The 19,240-nt window shown below is 34.6% G+C and overlaps 1 protein-coding gene across 1 annotated transcript in view; it reads right to left on the bottom strand.

The window, feature by feature from the left end:
- SLC4A4 (solute carrier family 4 member 4) overlaps positions 1-19,240 on the bottom strand; it is a 273,776-nt gene that overhangs the window by 62,706 nt on the left and 191,830 nt on the right. The window contains exons 13-14 of the mRNA XM_011360616.1: positions 11,655-11,788; positions 5,274-5,545 (exon numbers count right to left, since the gene is read on the bottom strand). Coding sequence (XP_011358918.1) covers positions 5,274-5,545; positions 11,655-11,788 — 406 coding nt within the window. The remainder of the gene's footprint in view (positions 1-5,273; positions 5,546-11,654; positions 11,789-19,240) is intronic.

The raw sequence follows: 19,240 nt of genomic DNA, 5'->3' as shown, positions 1-19,240 counted from the left end.
AGATTCACACTAGGGAAAAGGCCGTCTATTACTTAAAGATACTATAGACAGTGACAGACTCGGTGCTGAGAAAGGCTTTACTCCTCTTAATCATTCATCCATTATTGAGCATGTTCTCCCTGGAATAGTCAACGATGAATCAATAAAATATATCCCTTCCGTTAACAACAAATCTTAGTGTCTGCCCCCTTAAGGTGATTTTTCTTGCTTTTCTAATTTGTTTATCATTTTTAGCAAGGCTTCTTTCCCCTCCAGATAAAAAACCAACATCTAGTCAGAATATTTACTTTGACCCTTTCTAAAATCTAACATAGCCTTAAGTGTACAGTCATTGCAACCTTGACACAGGCAAATGAACACAGGTACTAGAGTAGAAATTTATCTCTAAAGTTTGGGTCAAATGAAAATCTGACCTTGTTCAAAAAGTGACTAACACTATTTAAAAAACAACTATTTTATAATAAGCAATGTGTGTATGTAAGTGAGGGGTGTGTGTGTGTGTGTGTGTGTGTGTGTGTGTGTGTGTGTGTGTGGTGCATTCTACTTTATCTCAAGTAGCATAATTCTTAAAAAACAATGAAATATACCCTCAATAAATTTTTGTTAAAGATGTGGGAAGAAGAAAGGAATTCTCTATTTATAAAATTCTGGCATTTATGTTTTTGAATGAATTAGATTCTTCTTAAAAGAACTGAACATCTTATCTCTAGGACTTTAAAGCCTTCTTTTACATGGCTATATATGATGTACAACACTTTTACAGTCTTCGAATTCAATGGAATAGTATTAAACTATCTAAATATAATGCACTGAACTCCTTACCATCATTTTCTTTAAATATGGCTTTATATTTCACATTTATCTACAGCAGCATATTAGCTGTTAATTTTTTTGTAGGCTTCCAGTAGAAAACTAGTTAGTATCTTTCTCTAGAAAAATTTCATGGAAAATAAAATGTTTGAAACTTTTTAAATGAATACAACTAGAAGGGTAAACTGGCTGGGGCATCTTTTGTGGGACAATGAGAAATGGGGAAAAAAAAGAACAAATTTTTATGTAGTATCTATTAGGTGCCAAACAATTTTACATATAGCATTTCATTTAATCTTTACAGTAACCTCTAAGAGTAAGTACAATTACTAACCCAGCTCACAGATTATGAAACAAAGAGATTAGGTAATTATCCTAGCCCAGGGTCACATGGCTAGTTAGAGTTAGTCAAACCCAGTTTCCTTTACTTCAAAGAATATATTGTTTACACTTTACCACACTAGCAATTTTCTAAACTGGGGTGTTGATGATGAAATGAGATACTGTGACTTGTTCTTCAATTGGATATCTTCCAGTTTTCTCTTTTGGCTTTTGAACTGAATCATCTTTCTTATATACCTCTGCTATATAACCATCAAGACAACCTTAAACAGTGCAATTGCCTATACATTAAGAAACAGCTATCTCATTTCTGAGAAATGGAAATTTTAACACAAAAACCATGTAGCCACCTGACTGACAGGTCAAACTTCATGGCCAATTTTCCTTTTAGCACTTGCAATTGAGTTTCCTTAGTTCTTCAGTAAATGGCCTGGATTATCTAGCAATACATAGGTTGAGCAGAAGGGAGAAAAGGATGCATTAAGAAAAGGTAACTCAGGATGTGATAGAGTTTTAGGGAAGCAAATGAGAACAAGACAGATCAAGAAGGAAGAAAGGAAAAAAAGTCCTCACAAAGCATACACACACACAAATCACAACATTATTGTGGCAGTGAACAGAGTTCTCTTGGTGGCTAAGTATAATTTCCTTTCCTATAAAATCATTTCTCAGTTTGCAGGATCACAACTACGTCTGTGCAGTTGCTGGTTCTTCGTTACATACTGCTCAGTGTTGAAAAACAAGTCATCCGCCAGTTTAAATATTATTGATTCATTGATTGAATTCTTTTACTAGGAGTGCATGTTGTGATGAAAGGCCAGTCTTTTGTTGTTTTTAGAATACTTACTCTAGCTGTACATGTAACTGTATTATTCTCTCAACATCATTTTTCAGTTTGCTATCACGAAGTACTAAATTTTTGGTGGATCTATGCAGTTTGCTATCAAAAAGTATTAAGGTTATGAGAAAAATACATCATCATTAATCTTAAGGGATTTTGTAAAACACGGCTTGTCATGAAATAGCAAATATCCATTTGCCTTTTTCCAAACTAGAATTTGTCTCTATAGGTTTATATAATCCTCACATTCATGAACATATCTTTCATAAGTGCAATTCATCTGGATGACTCTAAAAATACAGGGTGCAATCTACAGTCTTATTGCAGAATGGGCCAATTGCCCAACGATGTGTGCTCAGAAGGGAGAATGATGAAGACTGAATTGTTTACTCTATTGTTCATACTTAAAGGCTACTTACAAACTTTAAATGTTAATGAATAATAACAGCAATAATAATAGAAGTTAACATTTAATTATTTATTATATATTTGAAAGTATCCTAAGTACTTTGTCTATAACACCTCATTTTTTTCCTTTCAAAACAATTCTATTAGATAGGTACTATTTTAACCCCATTTTACAGATGATTTGGTAGGTCTAAGCTACCTTGGGAAAAGGAACTTGTCCAAAGTCACACATTGGGCATTAGCCAAGCTGGGACTGGAATACGATTTCCTGACTTTGAAACCCTGCAGTATTGCTTTACTGGTACCACCTAGAGGTAGAAGGAATTGTCAGAGTCCTCTCAAGACAACCTCTAGCTATTTAGGATTTGCTTTAACACAATTGGGAGAAAACAGGTCAAATAAAACACAGTCACCACTTTAGCCAACACTTGCCATCCCAAACATAAAATCATTTCAACCCTCAATATCGCTTTTTCAAGAAAATAAATAATCTTTTTGTAATGAAAATTACATGTAAAATCTTTGTTAAATTTTTCACAATTAAAACACATTCAGATATGTCTTCCTGGATCTCACATTACCTTTTCAGCCAGTATCCAATTAAAACAATGGATGCAAGTTTCCATCAGCCTCAGGTAGGTATGGAGCTGACAAGAGGTAGATCATTTTTGTGACAGGTGTGCTGACAAAGTCTTCATTTGCCTTTATGAACACCTCAAACCTCAAAATAGCTAAGTAGTATTTTTTTTCTTTTAGAAAATCTTAGTGTATGATTACTAGACTTGCCTGAGAAGTCAGCTTACATACTTTTCCAAAAATACATACATACATATAGATAGGTAGAAATAAATGAAACAGAACAGTTCAAAATCCCACAATTAAATATAGTCAGTCCTCAATGTCATTGATAGGTTCTGTGACTTTAGGCAAAATGATGTATGATGAAGGCAATTTTACCATAGGCTAACTTATATGAACAAGATTAAGTTTCTACATCATATCATCAATGTTATAACAAAACAACATTGAACAAAACAATGTTACTCAAGGACCTACTGTATGTATGTAATCCAATATTTCGAATGTGTTCAGTCTGGACTTCCCCTGAAAGTCCAGGATGGATGGTTACAAGGGGTTTTAGCCACTTCTCTCTTAGGAAAAGCTCTACACAGTTGTGTAATGGTAACATCTGTGTTTCTCCAGGGAGCATATTTAATTGACTATAATAATGACATCTCCTGTATTGAGTACTTACTCTTTTCCAAGCACTTTTTAAGTTATAAAATATTTCCAATCAGTATACATCTTAATAATAATAGGCTTTTATAACTACATGTCATTCATGTTCTCCTGAATTTTTATATTTCCACTTTGTACTTTCTCTGCTCTGCTTTTAAGCATGGGTTTTCTTTTAATGTGTGTTGATTTTCCTTCAACAAGACAAAATTAATCCATGAGTGTAAAGCCCAACAATGTCCCATCTTCTCATCAGTGTTACTGATCCACTCATTTTTAGGGAGATACTGTTCTCTTTTCTCTCACCTCTCAAGATGCATATCAGTCCTCCAAGACTTCTCCACCAAAGTGGCAGAGAAGAATGAAGATACAACTCGAATATCTAGGAGTAATCTGACACAGCCTGCCACAAGCATCAAAATTCTTTGTAACATCTTGTTTAGTTTTTAAATTCATAAGAATTTTGCATTCTAGTCTAATATAACCATGTTTGTTTTCCTGTAAATAGTAAGCGGTTTTTCCTCAGACTCTATAAGTAAAAGTGGATGTTGCATGAACGTGCCCCACATTTATGCCCAGGTTTACACAGTCCTCAGAACACTGCTTTACTTCTGGTGCTATAAGACCTTAGTCAAAAAAGCATGAATTGTATATTAATTTTTGTTTTAAGGGGCATCAGCCTGTAGCTAATTGCTTAACTTGGGATCACTGGCACTATTACCATTTAACTATCTAGAACAGACATAAAGCAACTCTCCTTAAAGTGAATCCTTTTTTCAGATGTCTTCCATATTATAAAAGGATGATGAATTACTAAAAGAAAAATTTCCAAAGACCAGGTTGAACATTTTTTTGTGAAAAAGTTCTCGGGTTTGGTGAGATGGATGTTAAAGTGCTAAAATGTATGAAATCATATTACTTACCCAGAAATTACTTTTACTTTTATGTTTTTCCTGACTCTAGAGTATAAATCTCCTCTGAAAATATAACATTTCTTATTTTCTTTCTTTTCTTTCTTCTTTTTCCTTTCCTTTTCTTTCTTTTTTTGTTTAACAGAGATGAACATTAAGGCTCTACTTTATCATTAGGTGACTCAAGTCTGAATTTTTTAATTTCATGTTTCAAATCATACAAAGTGAATTAGTATCTCCTTTGTTTCCTCCATAAGCTTAAAATAATCTATTTAGAGTTTACTTAAAGAAAGAGATTCTTGTAGCAATAGAAAAGCAGTGAAATATGGGATAGAAGTTCAGAGGACTAGATTTATCTGGTCTTTATATCTATTAATCTATCTGTTTATATCTGTTAATCTTTATATCTGTTAACCTGGTTTCCTCACCTAGCACGTAAGATCAAGGATAATATACACACAATTTCCTTTTAACTACTGCAGTTTGAGTTTAAGTATTGAGCTAATTATGCTCATATTTTAGAGCTCCTGGTTTCACTTCCTAATTAAATCTCATGACTAAGATACTTCAGGCAATGTGACTTTAAATTTGGCAGGATGGTTTCTCAGGGGAGATAAGATAAAACCGTTTTCTGAGGGTCACGATACCATGTTGAATGTTGTCATGCATGAAGACCACACCTTCACACACAGGGCAAGCACAAACACTAAGCATGATGTCCTCACCTGGGCCGGGAGGCATACAGGCACAGGAAAAGTGAGTGTTGTAGCCCACTTTGAAGTTGGAGTTGATGGGGTAGTAATCGGCTAACTTGATCATCTTCTTGAAAGCATCATAGATAAAAATGAAGCTAATCAGAGAAGAGAAGCCCTCCTCAGTGAAGCGAGTGAAGTACTGAACCAAGAAGCTGGCATCAGTAGCTACCAAAATGAGACACAGGAAGGCTGACCATAGGCCAATCCAAAGGCGAAACTCCAAATAGTCAAAATTATGGTCCCTGAAAAGAAGAAAGAAAGTTTAGACTCTTTCTCCACTGAATACACACACACACACAAAAAGATATAAAATTACGAAATGTCTGCAGAAATATTGCTAAAAACATAAGATCACTTTTAGCCACTAGATGAAAAGCTCATTCTTGATTTCATATCCCAAAACATTAAATTTAAGAATTTAGTCTAGTAATAAATATTGTTATAATACCACAAAGAAATAATTCTGGAAATTTGAGAAAAGTCCATTAAAAGTAGTCATACCATTTGTATGTAAGTAACTCATTTTCTCATTCAAAAAATGTGGTCCCTGCCTTCATGGAGTTTACAAAGCAAACAATTTGGAAGCCTAACACTGGTACCCAGTATGCACCAATACATGTTTGCGAGCTTTACTAGTTAATAAAGACAGTAAGATAAATATGTTTCTGTCCCCAAGTCATCACAGTCTACCGAGGAAGAAAACTGATAAACATAATCACACTATAAAATACTAAGTGATACCTAAAGGTTCACACAGTGTCACAGAAGTAACTAATTCTGGCTAGGGGACAAATAAAGGTGCAGGAAAAACTCAAGGTATTTAAGTAGGAATTTTCCAGAAAGAACAGGGAGAGTCATGCCAGGAAGAGTTGAAAGCGTACTTCAAAAGGCATGAGGCAAGAGACCTTGTGTAATGCTCACAGAGTGCCATCAACATGAGGAGATGCGATAAGAGACACGGGCTGTCATCAGATCAGGAAAGGCTGTCTTGCCATGCTACAACCATACGCTACCTCTTCTCATGACACTTACTCACCAACATGATACCCTGCTGCTAAAGCGATGTGTGAAGAAGTACCTGGTGACCACCTTTTCTCTGTCTGTGATTGTTCCATAGTACTCATAGGACAGGCTGCCTCCAACTAGGGAGACTATTGTTTTTTGATGCCTTTTGCTTTCTTATAGGTGAATAGTTCAAGATGCACATTTAGAAAAAGATGAGTGATGTTTGGCATTTTACCATTTCATAGTGATCCTTTTCAAATATATGGAGAGTGTTTTACAATATTTTATCTCATAATTTTGGGGTATTGAAAAAGCATGAGAAAAAGAAATAAATCAAGGATCATGCATGCTTGAAGATCTATAGCCTTGCTTTTAAACAATGAATTTCTGATATCAGTCAGTGATATATTTTAATAGTTTCCCAAAGACACCATATCAACACCTTCACCACCACCAACCCAGTCTGCGCCAACAAGAAGTCATTGCCTGATTATTATAAGAACTTCCTTACTGATATCCTTCCTTACGCATATACATGCTTGCCCTGCTCAAAGCAATTTTCCACATTATGGTAAAATGATCTTTTAAAATGTAAATTGGATACCCCCAAAAGCTTTTGATAGCTTCCTACTGCTCTCAGAATCAAATTCAAATCTTTTACCTAGCACAGTGCCTGGCACATAGAAAGTGGCCAATAAAGACTTGCTAGATGAATTAATTAATGCATGCCTGTGGCCTAAGACTTGAATAACACAGTTACTCAAACAGTTACTGACACTGGCCTATGAGCTATCATATGTAATCAGAAGATAACTGACTAAAAATTTCATAGAATACTAGACTTAAAACTTCCTTAGATACTGCGATGGTTATTTTTATGTGTCAACTTGTCTGGACCATGGAGTGACTAGAGATTTGGTCAATTTTATTCTGTTTCTGTAAGGGTGTTTTACATGAGATTAACATTTAAATTGGTGGATTTTGAGTAAAGCAGATTGTTTTCCATAATATGGGTGGGCCTCATCCATCAGTCAAAGGCCTGAATAGAACAAAAAAGACTGGCCTCCTCCAAGCAAAAGAGAATTTCCCAGCAGGCTACCTTTAGACTTCATCTATAACATTGGTTCTTTCTCCTCCTATAGCAAGTAAGCTGTGAACTTGAACTGGAACATTAGCTCTCCTGGGTATCCAGCCTGCTGACTCACCCTGCAGATTTTGGACTTGCAAGCTTCTATAATAATATGTGCTAATTACTTATAATAAATTTCTTTATATATGTACATATGCATTCTGTTGGTTCTGTTTCTATGGAGAATCCTGACTAATACAGATACCAGTTAGTCATATAAGCCCCATTTTATAGATGATGACATCAAGGCCAATGGTAGTTAAGTCATTTATCTGGTGCCAAGGTTTTAATGGCAGAGCTAAACCAGAAAAAAATCTCCATATTCTTGTTCTGATCCTTTTAAAAATTACACCATGGTTCCCCTATCTTATTTGTATTTAGTGCATGATAGAGTAGGCCTTAAATTCATTTTCCTTTGTTTCCCCCTTCTCACCAAATCATAAAAATTGGATGACATTGTCAAAGCAAGAGATTATTAACACTGGGGTAGATAGTCATGGTCCACAGATTTCCTGGAATCTTTCTAAAGACATCCTTTGCATTCCCTTCCAGTTTCCTTTATGTCTGGCACGCCTGTTTAATCCTATGTGTGTCTTTGTGATATAAATAGACTATAGAAAAAACTAAATTCTAGGAATTTGGTATCATTTACACTGTCACAGTGTGTCAAAGTCAGACTTAAGAAACATAGTTTTATTACTTCTGAGCCAAAACACTTTTTCTTAAAAGATTTAACAATTACCTAGTTTTGCTTCACGAACGAAATGAAAGAGTGATCTTGATTTGTTTTAAGAATGCTAACAGTTGTTTATAGAATTGATGCTTACAGGACAGGATGAGATACAAATAAAATAACTAGCTAATGTTTAGGAATATTATCAATTTAAGTCCAAAGGAAAAAAATGCATGTATAAACTTAAATCTTAGGACCTAAACAATATCCCAAACTGGCGGCTCTATAATACTTAAATACCCCTAGAGTAGTTGTATAAGAATAATCCAAATAAAATCAATAAAACAAATGGCACTTCATTATGAAAGTGATATGTTTACAGCAGCAAGAACAAAGAGGAATAAGAGATGAGAAACGTTTTAAAACAAATTGGTCAATATTAACGACTACAATAAAATGGCAATGTTACATCCAATAAAACTTATCAGTCACTTTGATACCAAGTTTAAACAGCAATTAGGTTATAAAAAGTAACAGGAAATGACAGTAAGAGACCATGAATCTATGGTGAATTAGAAGGAGAAAATGAGCTTATGTCTTTATAGTACTATTCAGTATTCCTAGATATTTTGAGTTAGTTTCTGAGTAGCATGAAACCAAGGATACAGACAAACTGAAGAACTCCTATTTGAAACATGCTGCAGAAATCAATATTCAGCTACTGACTAATACATATAAACTCCCCAAACTAAATTAATAAATCCAGTAATATAATAGAAGAAAATTATCATTTGTAGGTCTCTGAGTAAATTGTTCAAATATAAGGAAGAAATTATCTAATAACCAAATGACAATCATGCAGGCTAAAATCCAACTTTAATTAAGAAGTTTCTACATGGCTTAAAACACATAGTTCAAACCTCTTTCAAATTCCTCATTCAAGAAAAAGAAATCTAATTCTCTATTATTGAAATACAATGTGTAAAAATAGTACAAAAGAGACTGCAGAATTAGGAAAACACTTGTGAACTCTTTCCTTCATCCTGTGACTAATTTTAAAAGGTGACAGCAAAAATTCACATTCCTATATGATTCTCCAATTTACAGGGAAAATATTAAAACCTGTGTCCCATATCAGATAGATCTGTGGATTATGCAGAGTTACTGTTTGAGTCCACTGAACCTACAAAACAAGGATTGACCTATTTCTCAAAAAAATGGTAAAATATGTTGGAGAAAATCTGAGCAAGACAGAGTAACACAGTTTCTTTACTAAAGGATTTCTCAGATCCCTTAGTAAGCTGAAGTGTAAAGTGAATTGCCAAGAGAGAGAGATAATATACAGCATTTCCCAGAATTATTGGGATCATAGAAGCTTTTTTTTTTCATAGGGCATTTAACAGGATTAAACACACTTTGGGAATTAGTGATCTACACAAATACTCTGCAACTAGACAAAATATTAGCACTTAAACTTACTGTTATATAAGTAAATGATACAGTAATGTGAATAAAACAAAAGGTTTACCATGTAAGTGCCACATGTTACTCAGTGATGAATTTAAAGCACGGATTCTCAAATGTTACTTTTGTTGCTTTACAACTATTTTCAAATGAATCACTTGGAATTATGTTTATGCTACTAATTATGATGAAACTGAGGAGAAAGTGAGAAAGGAACTTGTTTAGTCAAAGGAAATAATCTCTCTCCTACAATATTTAAACTAAACTGGGATGCAAACATTTTCTGTAGTTTAAGGCTCTGATCACATTGCATCCAATAAATCTTTCTGCAAAGGTTGCATATGTTTGTTCCTGTATATAATACATGCTTGTTTAATCTTTCCACAAAGGCTTTCTTGTCTCACATGTTTTTGTCAACAGATAAAAACTAAAAACTGCTTGACTCTTTCTGTGAACTGACATGAACAGAATTCTTTCCAATGTCCTTCTGAGGATTAAGAAGGAGGAAGAAATATGTAGTAATGATCTACAGAAAACTCAAAACATTATTTAAAATTTAGAACTTTAAATTCTCAGAAGACCTTCATTCGTGTTCTCAACCCAGTTTTAAAAACACTAGTTTTAAATCTTCACTTACTCCTCTACCTTGTGATCATTCTTGATGGCACACAGTTTCAAAGGCTACTATATGAGTACTTAAGTCCATGAGGTAAATATGTGGGCAATGACATTTCTAACATTAAAATCCTAAAAATGTATAATAATATAAGAATATATAGAAATTCTAACTAGGAATACTAGAAAAATCTACGAAATTCTGAAATCTGTCTAAGGCTTGTGATTGCCAGTAAAGGCAATTTTCTTAGAGGTATTAAATTTATTAGGAAAAGGCCGGAATACTCAATTTGATTTTGAATCTATTTGTGTGCTAATATAGCCACTTGAATAATTTGCTTAACTTGATTTTCTCCTCCTTGCAACAATCCATCAATTTCTAGAATAAAATACTGATATTACAATTGTCATGCCCCTTAGTAGTGTCTAGTGATTCCATCAAAGGTAGAGGTGCTGGAGTCAGAAAGCAGGGTTTCAAATCTCAGCCCTTCAAACCACTGGTGATGTAACCTTCAGCAATCCACTTACCCACTCCACGCCTGCTTTCTCATCTATAAAACAGGATGTGGGCCCTACTTCATAGGAGTGCTATAAGAATTAAATGAGAGTGTACATGTAATGTACATAGATAATACTCAGTACATGGTCAGCACTCAACAGATGTTAGTTATTACGTAGCTGAGTCTTGGAATGTATCTTTAGTTAAGAATACTATAATAAAGGTTAGGGGCAGTGGACCACAGGAGCATCCAGTGTCTTTCATGAATGAGCCATGTGACCTTGAAGAAGACATTTCATTTCTCTAGTATATCAGTCAGGATCATAGCAGGAAAAGAAGTCATTCTCAGTTGGGTTTCTGATGAAAACTTAATAAATGGGCTACTTACATAGGTGTGAGTAACAGAATGGTGTGGCACTCAGGTACTAGAAACATCAGGAAGCTATTTCTCCCTCTTGGTTTGAAAAGGCCAAGGAAGGAATAGAGTTATCAGAGACCGGTGAGGGCTACAGCAAAGGTGGAGGAGAAACCTAACAGGGTTGTACTCAGGGGACAAGCCACTGCCAGACTTCAGTGCTAAAGCAGAGATGGTGAGGTAGAAGGTGACACACACCCTGACCTCTCTCTCTCCCTATCCTACTGGTGCTCCATACTCACCCAAACCAACAGAAAGCCAGAGGGCAAAGGAGTTTGAGTGTCCACAGGGGTCAGTCCCCTGAGGAACAAAGCAGTACGACAGGGGCAGAGAATAATGGGGGAGGGCAAGCAGATAATACAACATATGGGCCTCAGTTGAATCAAATATAAAATGACTGTTAACCACCTAACCTCTCAAAACCTTTCAACCTCCAAATCTTAAAATTCCCATATTCTGATCTACCAAATTACTATTCTGTGCTCTGTCCAGGTTATAAATGTTCTACAATTAAACAATCCTAATTTGTAATTAGATATGTATATACATACTTGCTGAAATTAAATAGAAGCCTCTCAAATACGAGAACAGGTCCTGTGCTGCTCAAAATAGTGAGTGGTTGACCAGCAAAGAGGCAAAAGATGGCTCCAGAGACAGCTGTGCCCAGGAAGCTCTCCAACACACCCTAACAGAAAAAAAACGTAGATGTTAAAAAAGAAGAAAAAAAAACACATCTCTTTTCTTCACATGTGTGATGTCGCTAGGGAAATTAAGCCACATGAATATGCTATTATGAGGACCACAGCATATATACCAAACAGATAAGAACAATAAAGATTCTTACCAATAAGAATATCACCATTTATTTTACCATGCACATGATTCAGTTGTTCCTCCCTACCCCAAAGGCTGAACTGCTCCAGAGAACTGCAGCAACTGGTGGTTATTATGGAAGGCAAAAGGTGACTCTAAACATATTGACTGAGGCTTCTGCACGTAACATCACATTATATAATCCCACCAGGTAGGTAGAAGTGATTTAGTGCTCCTGATGGTGTTTTTCTCTTTGTGGTTACCTTCAGTGTTTGTTTTAGCCTGATTCCACCTTGCATCTAGCAGGTACTTATAAGTAGCTACATTCCTTGCACAAAAACTATTTTTTAAGAGGAGAGCTTTTCAAGTGGAGAGGGGAGCAAATGGGAACCAAAAAGTGATTTGCCCTCCATCTTGCAATCTCTACAACATCAATTCCAAAAAATATACTTATTATATATTTATTGTCCAATGTTAACTTATGTGGAGCTTCAATTCACTTTATCTTAGAGGAAACATATGTGCAGGGACATAAACAGCTAATCTTTGTGGCCACATCTCCCTGTTGTTATATCTCTGGAAATCAACCCATTATTTTCCTTTAACAAAACAAAAACAAAGGAAAACGAGCAATAAAGCATCATCGACTTACAAAATTATGCTTTCTTAATCACATCATTTGGGAAAAATGCCCCAAATGATGGCAAGCTAGCCTGTTTCCTTATTTCTCATCATTTCAAACTTCAGTTAGAAAAGCACATGTTTATTTGTGAAAGTCCTCTCATAAACTTAACATAGTCTTTTATCAAGAAATAATTTTTAAATATAAAACGATGGCAGGGACACTTTATTCATACATAAAGCTATAAATCTGAACCAAAAAACCTACAAGATAAGACATTTTTCAAATGAGTCTATAAAGACATTCTACAGCTTTACAAGATTAAAAAAATATATGTAGTAGTAAATTAATTTACATAGTACAGGAAAATTATGTGATCTCTGTAACTTTATGTGTTTACTAAACAAAATGGTACTTGGAAGATTTCCATCTTCAACTTAAAAATAATGATCTGTTCATAGAAGTAAGATTTAAGTTTACATAAAAAAAGCCACTTCTTAATCTAAATCACCCTCTGACTGGAGCAGAATAGATATCTGGGGAATCTGAGATGCCCCTTAGTCATTTCCTGCCCTTCTCCCAATAATCAATCCACCTAACTACCTGTCAGCCTCATTAAGTCACCTCTTTCCACTGCCCAAAAATATTCTTCAAGCAACTTTTCATTCGCTTATCATATGCATGAAATGATATAAAGAATTGTTTTTAAATTAATGTGCAGAACACAGATATACTAAGTGCTATCTGCACTCAAAAGGAGACCTTTATTATAATGATTACTCAAAATATATTTAAGCTGCTTCAGAGCCAGCAATATTCCCCTTAGCATGACATTAGCAATAGCTCATCCTCCTCTTTTAAGGGTAGAGTTCAATTCAGAAAACAGACACAAATCCTTTCGCCTATGCAATAATGGGATTGGGGAGGGAATGGGGCAAAAAGCAAAGGTTGACAAGTAATAAGGCTGACTCTTATTACTGACTTAAGACTGACAAGTAATAAGATTTATTCTTACACAGTGAGTAGATACATTCCGAAACAATTCAGAACAATTTCTTCTTTAGTCTAAGAAGTTTAGGTTTGAAGTAAAGCAGGAGGGGACCCTATTTCCATTGATGTGAGTTCTACCACATGGCTGAAGGATGCCATCTTGTTGATTAATAGCCATTCCATATATAATCAGAGTATCCACCCCAATCTTTTTCAGAGGGACAAGAAGCAGAATAACAAGCAAGGCCAGCAAAACCAGGCAGCATTTACATAGAGAAGAGATTCCCTTGTGTCCAACAAATAGTATTAGTCTTGATCTCTAATAGGTGAAGATATTGGGATTCAGGGGGTTAAATGAACAAATTCACATTTGGTATGGCACAACAAGTCTTTGGAGTATGGATTCCTGCCCAATCACTACCTCGCCCTTAGCAAGGAGAAAAGGTACGTCTTTGGCTGAGATTTTCTTGGATTTGGCAGTTTTTCATCCCCTGTACATTGACATTAGGCTTTTCATATCTTTATAATTTATCTTTCTTTTTTCATGACTTACTTTAGTGTGTGTAACATGAAATAGTAGGACTAGAATGATCCATGTGGCAGGACAAGCCACACTCTGGGTACATGTGAGAGGCAAGTTACACTGCATCATTCTTTATCAAGCATGAAGTGCCTATTTTTCATCACTACTGCAGGATCAAAATACAGCACAGCCTGGGTATAAAAGAGAACATGAAGGAAGAAAGGAGGAATGTGAGATTAAGAATCTCTACTTAATTTTTCATCACTATTCATGTCTGTGAGGGCAAAAACAGGGTCTCCCGGTATCATCATGTTTTCTTCTTCCCATCATGACACACACTATACCTCCATGTGTTCTGCAGGCACTCAGAAATGCTAAAGGAGTCGAAAAAGAAATGCCCAAATCACACCCTAGGTTCCATTTATCAAAGGTCGTTGTTGTTCATTCAGTAAAGATAACAACTCATTTTTTCCAGAAAATGGCTTTGATTTATGGAAGCCATGTGACAGTAAAAGACAGATTATTTTTATTTCAGTACTTGATCCTCTAGTAAGTGCTAGAGTTTCCATTCTGTTGCTGACAATTTTGAAACAGAGACAGGTGATTTATTATATACACTGCACTGGAAACTTGCTTGAATTTAGAGATGTTTCCAGTGTTTCTGAGAAAAGAACTATTTTCACCACATCTTGACTTGATACTCTTGAAAATACAGAAATTTTAAAAATAATCTCGTGCAATGAATAACTTTAGTTTAGCTGTAATTAGAATTTAAAGCAATTTATAAGGTGAACTATCAGAAACTCCTTGTCTGATTTATTATATTCTGTTTTCACTAATATAAAAAAGGAAAATAATGTGTGGATGTGTGTATTTTTAAAGCTATAACTGAAAAAGACACTCTACACTTGATTTTCCAGAGGAACAAACTCCATAGCAATTTATGAGATTGCAGATGGCTAATTTTGGAAGTATAGCAGATTCAGGTGCCACAAAGAGCTCCAGCTTCGTTTCGGTTAGGCTTTTATTCTATTCCATTTCTGATCAAATGTTTCCCACTGTAGAACAGTAGAAAGAGCAAACAACCAGCAGTCAGGAAATCTAGGCTTCTTTCTGCCATCAAAGAGGCAATGATCTTTGGAATATCACTTAACCTTTGTCAGTTTAGTTTGTTCGTGTAGGAGAAAAAGATTCAGATGATATAACCATGGACTCTGGAGTCAGACAATCTCAAATTGACATCCAGACTGTACCATTTACTCAATTAATAACTTTAAGCAAGTTACTCAATCTCTCCATGACTTGTGCAATCGTATGTGTATTAGATAAGATAATGTCTCAGTTAGGTGATACAATTTTGATGAATAGTAACATATATGTAATTTATTTATTTAGATAGAAGATGAGGAAGTTGAACTAGATGATTTCCAAGGTCTCTTCAGGTGGCTCAGCACAAGGAGCATGTCTTGGAATCAGGAATACTCAAGTTTAAATCTCAGCTCCACCAGTCACCAGCCTCTCTAACTCCTAATTCTCTCTTCTGTACAATCAGTGGCTATTTCACAGGATAATTATTTGGACTGAATAAGACAATACATAAAGAGCTAAGAATAAAATAGAGAAACAATAAAATGTTGGTCCCCTCTCCTTTGATACTTACTCCCTTCTTTCCAGTTTGCCTGTATTATTTCTCTTTTCTTCGAAAGAGGGAGGATATAAAGAAAGTAAAAAGGAGCGACATGAAAAGAGAAGATGAAGATTAGCTCTCAAAGGAGAAAGGCTCTTTAGATCCTCAGTATTCCCCAGAGCACATTCTGAATCAACAGAAGCCTTAGGGGGCAACACTACAGCTATTGAGAGTTGCTTCTTACCGTTCCTTGTGTTACTAAACACGTGGCATGAACAATAGTAAAACAAACTAGTTTATTTTACTTTACAACAGTGAGGTCAAAATCCATATCCGAAACAATTTGCGATCATTTTTCTGCTTACATCAGGGTATGAAGTTAAATCAAACATGGCCCTTGTTTCACAAAACAGCCAAGAAAATCAACACAAGTAATAAAAAAAAAAAGCAAGTATAAAAGAACTAGACCATAGGAGCAAGTTTCTATAAAATAAAATTAAAAATCCAACCATGATTGGTAACACCAGCATTAAAAATTAAAAATTTATGCTGTTATATTTGACTTTATTGCAATTTAGTATTTTCATGTAACACCTAAGAATAGCCATGTTGTTTTATGTCCTTTTTATTAAGGAATTTATTATTGGAATAATAATCACGAACCTGCTTGGGGAGGATGGATGGCAATAACAGAAAGAGAAAAGTGGCACAACTGCTCCCCCAGAATAAAGGATTTCCTATTTTTCGACAATTTTCAAAAAATAAAACTTGGAAAATAAAATATTTGGTGGCAGTAAGTGGTAAACATTCACCAACATTATTGTTATATTTCCAGTTTAAAAAAAAAAAAAACTAAAATGTTTCTAACCATAAAAACAGGAATTCCAGACCGTGTTGGTGGTAATTTATACAAATTATGTAGAATGTTGAATAATAAAATTAAATTTCTCTAAATGAGTCTTTGAATCTGAAATTTAGCCAAGAAAAATGATGCAGCCTAATGCCTTTGGAAATAAGCAGTCAAATTTGAATTACCTGCAGGAGTCCTGATATCAGGTCCCCAGCATAAGCCAAGCTATATGATGAGTAGAAAAATGATGCAAGTATCTAAATCAAATTTGAGTCATATGAGAATTATCTGGGAATCATTTTAATTTTTTTTTTTTTTTTTTTTTTTTTTTAGGAAAAAGAAGTACTGATTCTTTATCTCTACCTTGAACAAGTCGGGATCTCTAAAGATGAGACCTGGGAAATTCAGTGTTTTTTCAAGTTCCCCAGGTGATTCCAATAGGATCTAAATTTGAGGTGTATTCATTCAGGCAATCTTTCCTCCTCTTTCAAAACAAGAACCACCTGCTAGCGTAATTAAGGCTCGGTTACACAGACTCTTCATCCACACTGGAGAACAAGATTGGATATACAACCCTCATTTTTTATTTCACCTGGGTAGCTACAGCCCATAAATCAGTGATTTCTTCCTGACAGATCACAGCTGCCAAATCTTCCTTGCCATCTACTCTGCCTGAAAGTGCTTTGTCGTCACAAACATGGTTTCTGTTTACACTGCCCAGCAGGAACTGAAAAAAGAGGGAAGACTTGAAAGACAAATTATTTCCCTGCTTGAAGAAAAGTCTGAGCCAAAACCTTTACCAAAGAGTTTCAACCCCAAGTCCAGTAGAATGGATGGGCAAGACAGGAAGGCTTTACAATAGTTTATTTGAAGAGCTGTGAATATGATTCTAGATCATCTGAAGTGCTCAAACATCAAATGCCAGTATAACCTTACACAAAAATCAATTCCAGATGGATAAAAAATTCAAATAAAAACATAAAAGAACTAAGATATGTGGGTAAATATTTTTCTAATCTTGGGGTAGGGAAACCTCTCTAAATATATCATGAAAATAAGAAACTATAAAGTTGAAGATTGTGACTACATAAAAATTAGAATCTATACAGCAAAAGGTTAAATAAGGTTAAAACGCATAGTAAATCTAGGAAAAAATATATTTGTGATATTTCTGACAAGCAAAAGGAAAATATCTCCATTACACAAAGAGTTCTTACAAGTCAATGAGACAAAGACAAGTGCCTAAAAGGTAAATACACCAAGGACACAAATATAAATAAAAATAGTCAATAAAAATGTGGAAGGATATTTACTGTCACTCAAATAAATTTTAATTAAATAAGAATATGCTTTCATTTTGTAACCCACAGAAGAGAAAAATGAGAATATGGGACAAAATCTTGTTTTTGCAAGGGTGCAGACAAATGGACACTCATGTCCTTTATTGGTATAATTACAAATATGCATAATCTTTGTGGAGTATAATTTGAAATAAATATGAAAAAAATAAAATAAGCATATTGTGCAACCATTCTGCTAGGAATCTACTCTATGAAGGTAATTACAAAGAATGAAAATGTAGTCAAGCACCATAGTTTGTTTATAAATGAGAAAATTAGAGAAAATTGAAAGTCTACTAATAGGAGATTTTTTAAGTAAATTATGGCACATGTATATGTGTATAAGTAGGTGTAGTCATTAAAAATGATGCTCAAGATCTATATTGAAGTGGAAAGAGTTCCATTAAATACCAGTCATGCTTTGAAACAGCATGTATATGATCTCATTTATATAAAATCCTACATATCAATCTATTTACACATGCATTACAAGATATATAGGAAGATATTTATGAATACGTTAATAATGGTTATTTCCAGGTGATGAGTTTCAGGGCAAAATTGTATTCTATGTAGTTTTTCAGCATTGCTTGAATTTTCTACAATGTATAATTATCTTATTAAAGAGAATATTTTTTCAATATAATTTCAAGCCAAACACAAAATAATTTTAGAATTGTGCAACATTTTGAATCCCCAATCTGCCTAAATCACGATTATTTTCTAATCACCAAGAAAATAGAGTTGACAGAGGTCTTTGAAATGAAAAAGTCAACCAAATAAAGTTCTGGTAAATAAATTTGGCCACGAATTACTTAATTTTAATCAAACAAGTTTAATTCAGAACCTGTACATGAAGTGAAGCAAATTATTTAAAGTCCCTTTGTAGGAATGGTCAGTATATTGTAGAGGCAAGAGAGCAATGCAGAGCCCCTTACTTTGTCATTAGATATTTATTTTTACCAAAACAACCCAGCTGTACCATTCCAACAGGCTATCCCTATCTAAATCTAACTTTTTGAAATTGAAATATGTTTCTAGAAGGCCATTTCAGGTAGATTGACAGATTGACAGGAAGAAATGCATTTTGGTATCAAAGTGCAACATTTAAGTAAAACAAAATTACCATACAGCTCTCACTTTAGTAATTATCAATGTGCTTTAATATTGCTGTTATAAATTACATATGATAAGCTTCATAAAGAAATATCTAACAACAAACAACAAGTGTTGGCAAGGATCTGGAGAAAAGGGAACCTCGTGCACAGTTGGTGGATTTGTAAATTGGTGCAGCCACCATGGAAAACAGTAAGGAGGGTCCTCAAAAATTTAAGAATAGAACTAGCATATGACCCACCAATCTGGGTATTTA

Source organism: Pteropus vampyrus, unplaced genomic scaffold (assembly GCF_000151845.1).
Source record: "Pteropus vampyrus isolate Shadow unplaced genomic scaffold, Pvam_2.0 Scaffold56, whole genome shotgun sequence".
Classification (NCBI taxonomy): domain Eukaryota; kingdom Metazoa; phylum Chordata; class Mammalia; order Chiroptera; family Pteropodidae; genus Pteropus; species Pteropus vampyrus.
The sequence above is the reverse complement of the archived record's forward strand: the minus strand, read 5'-3'. Positions and strand labels throughout refer to the sequence as shown.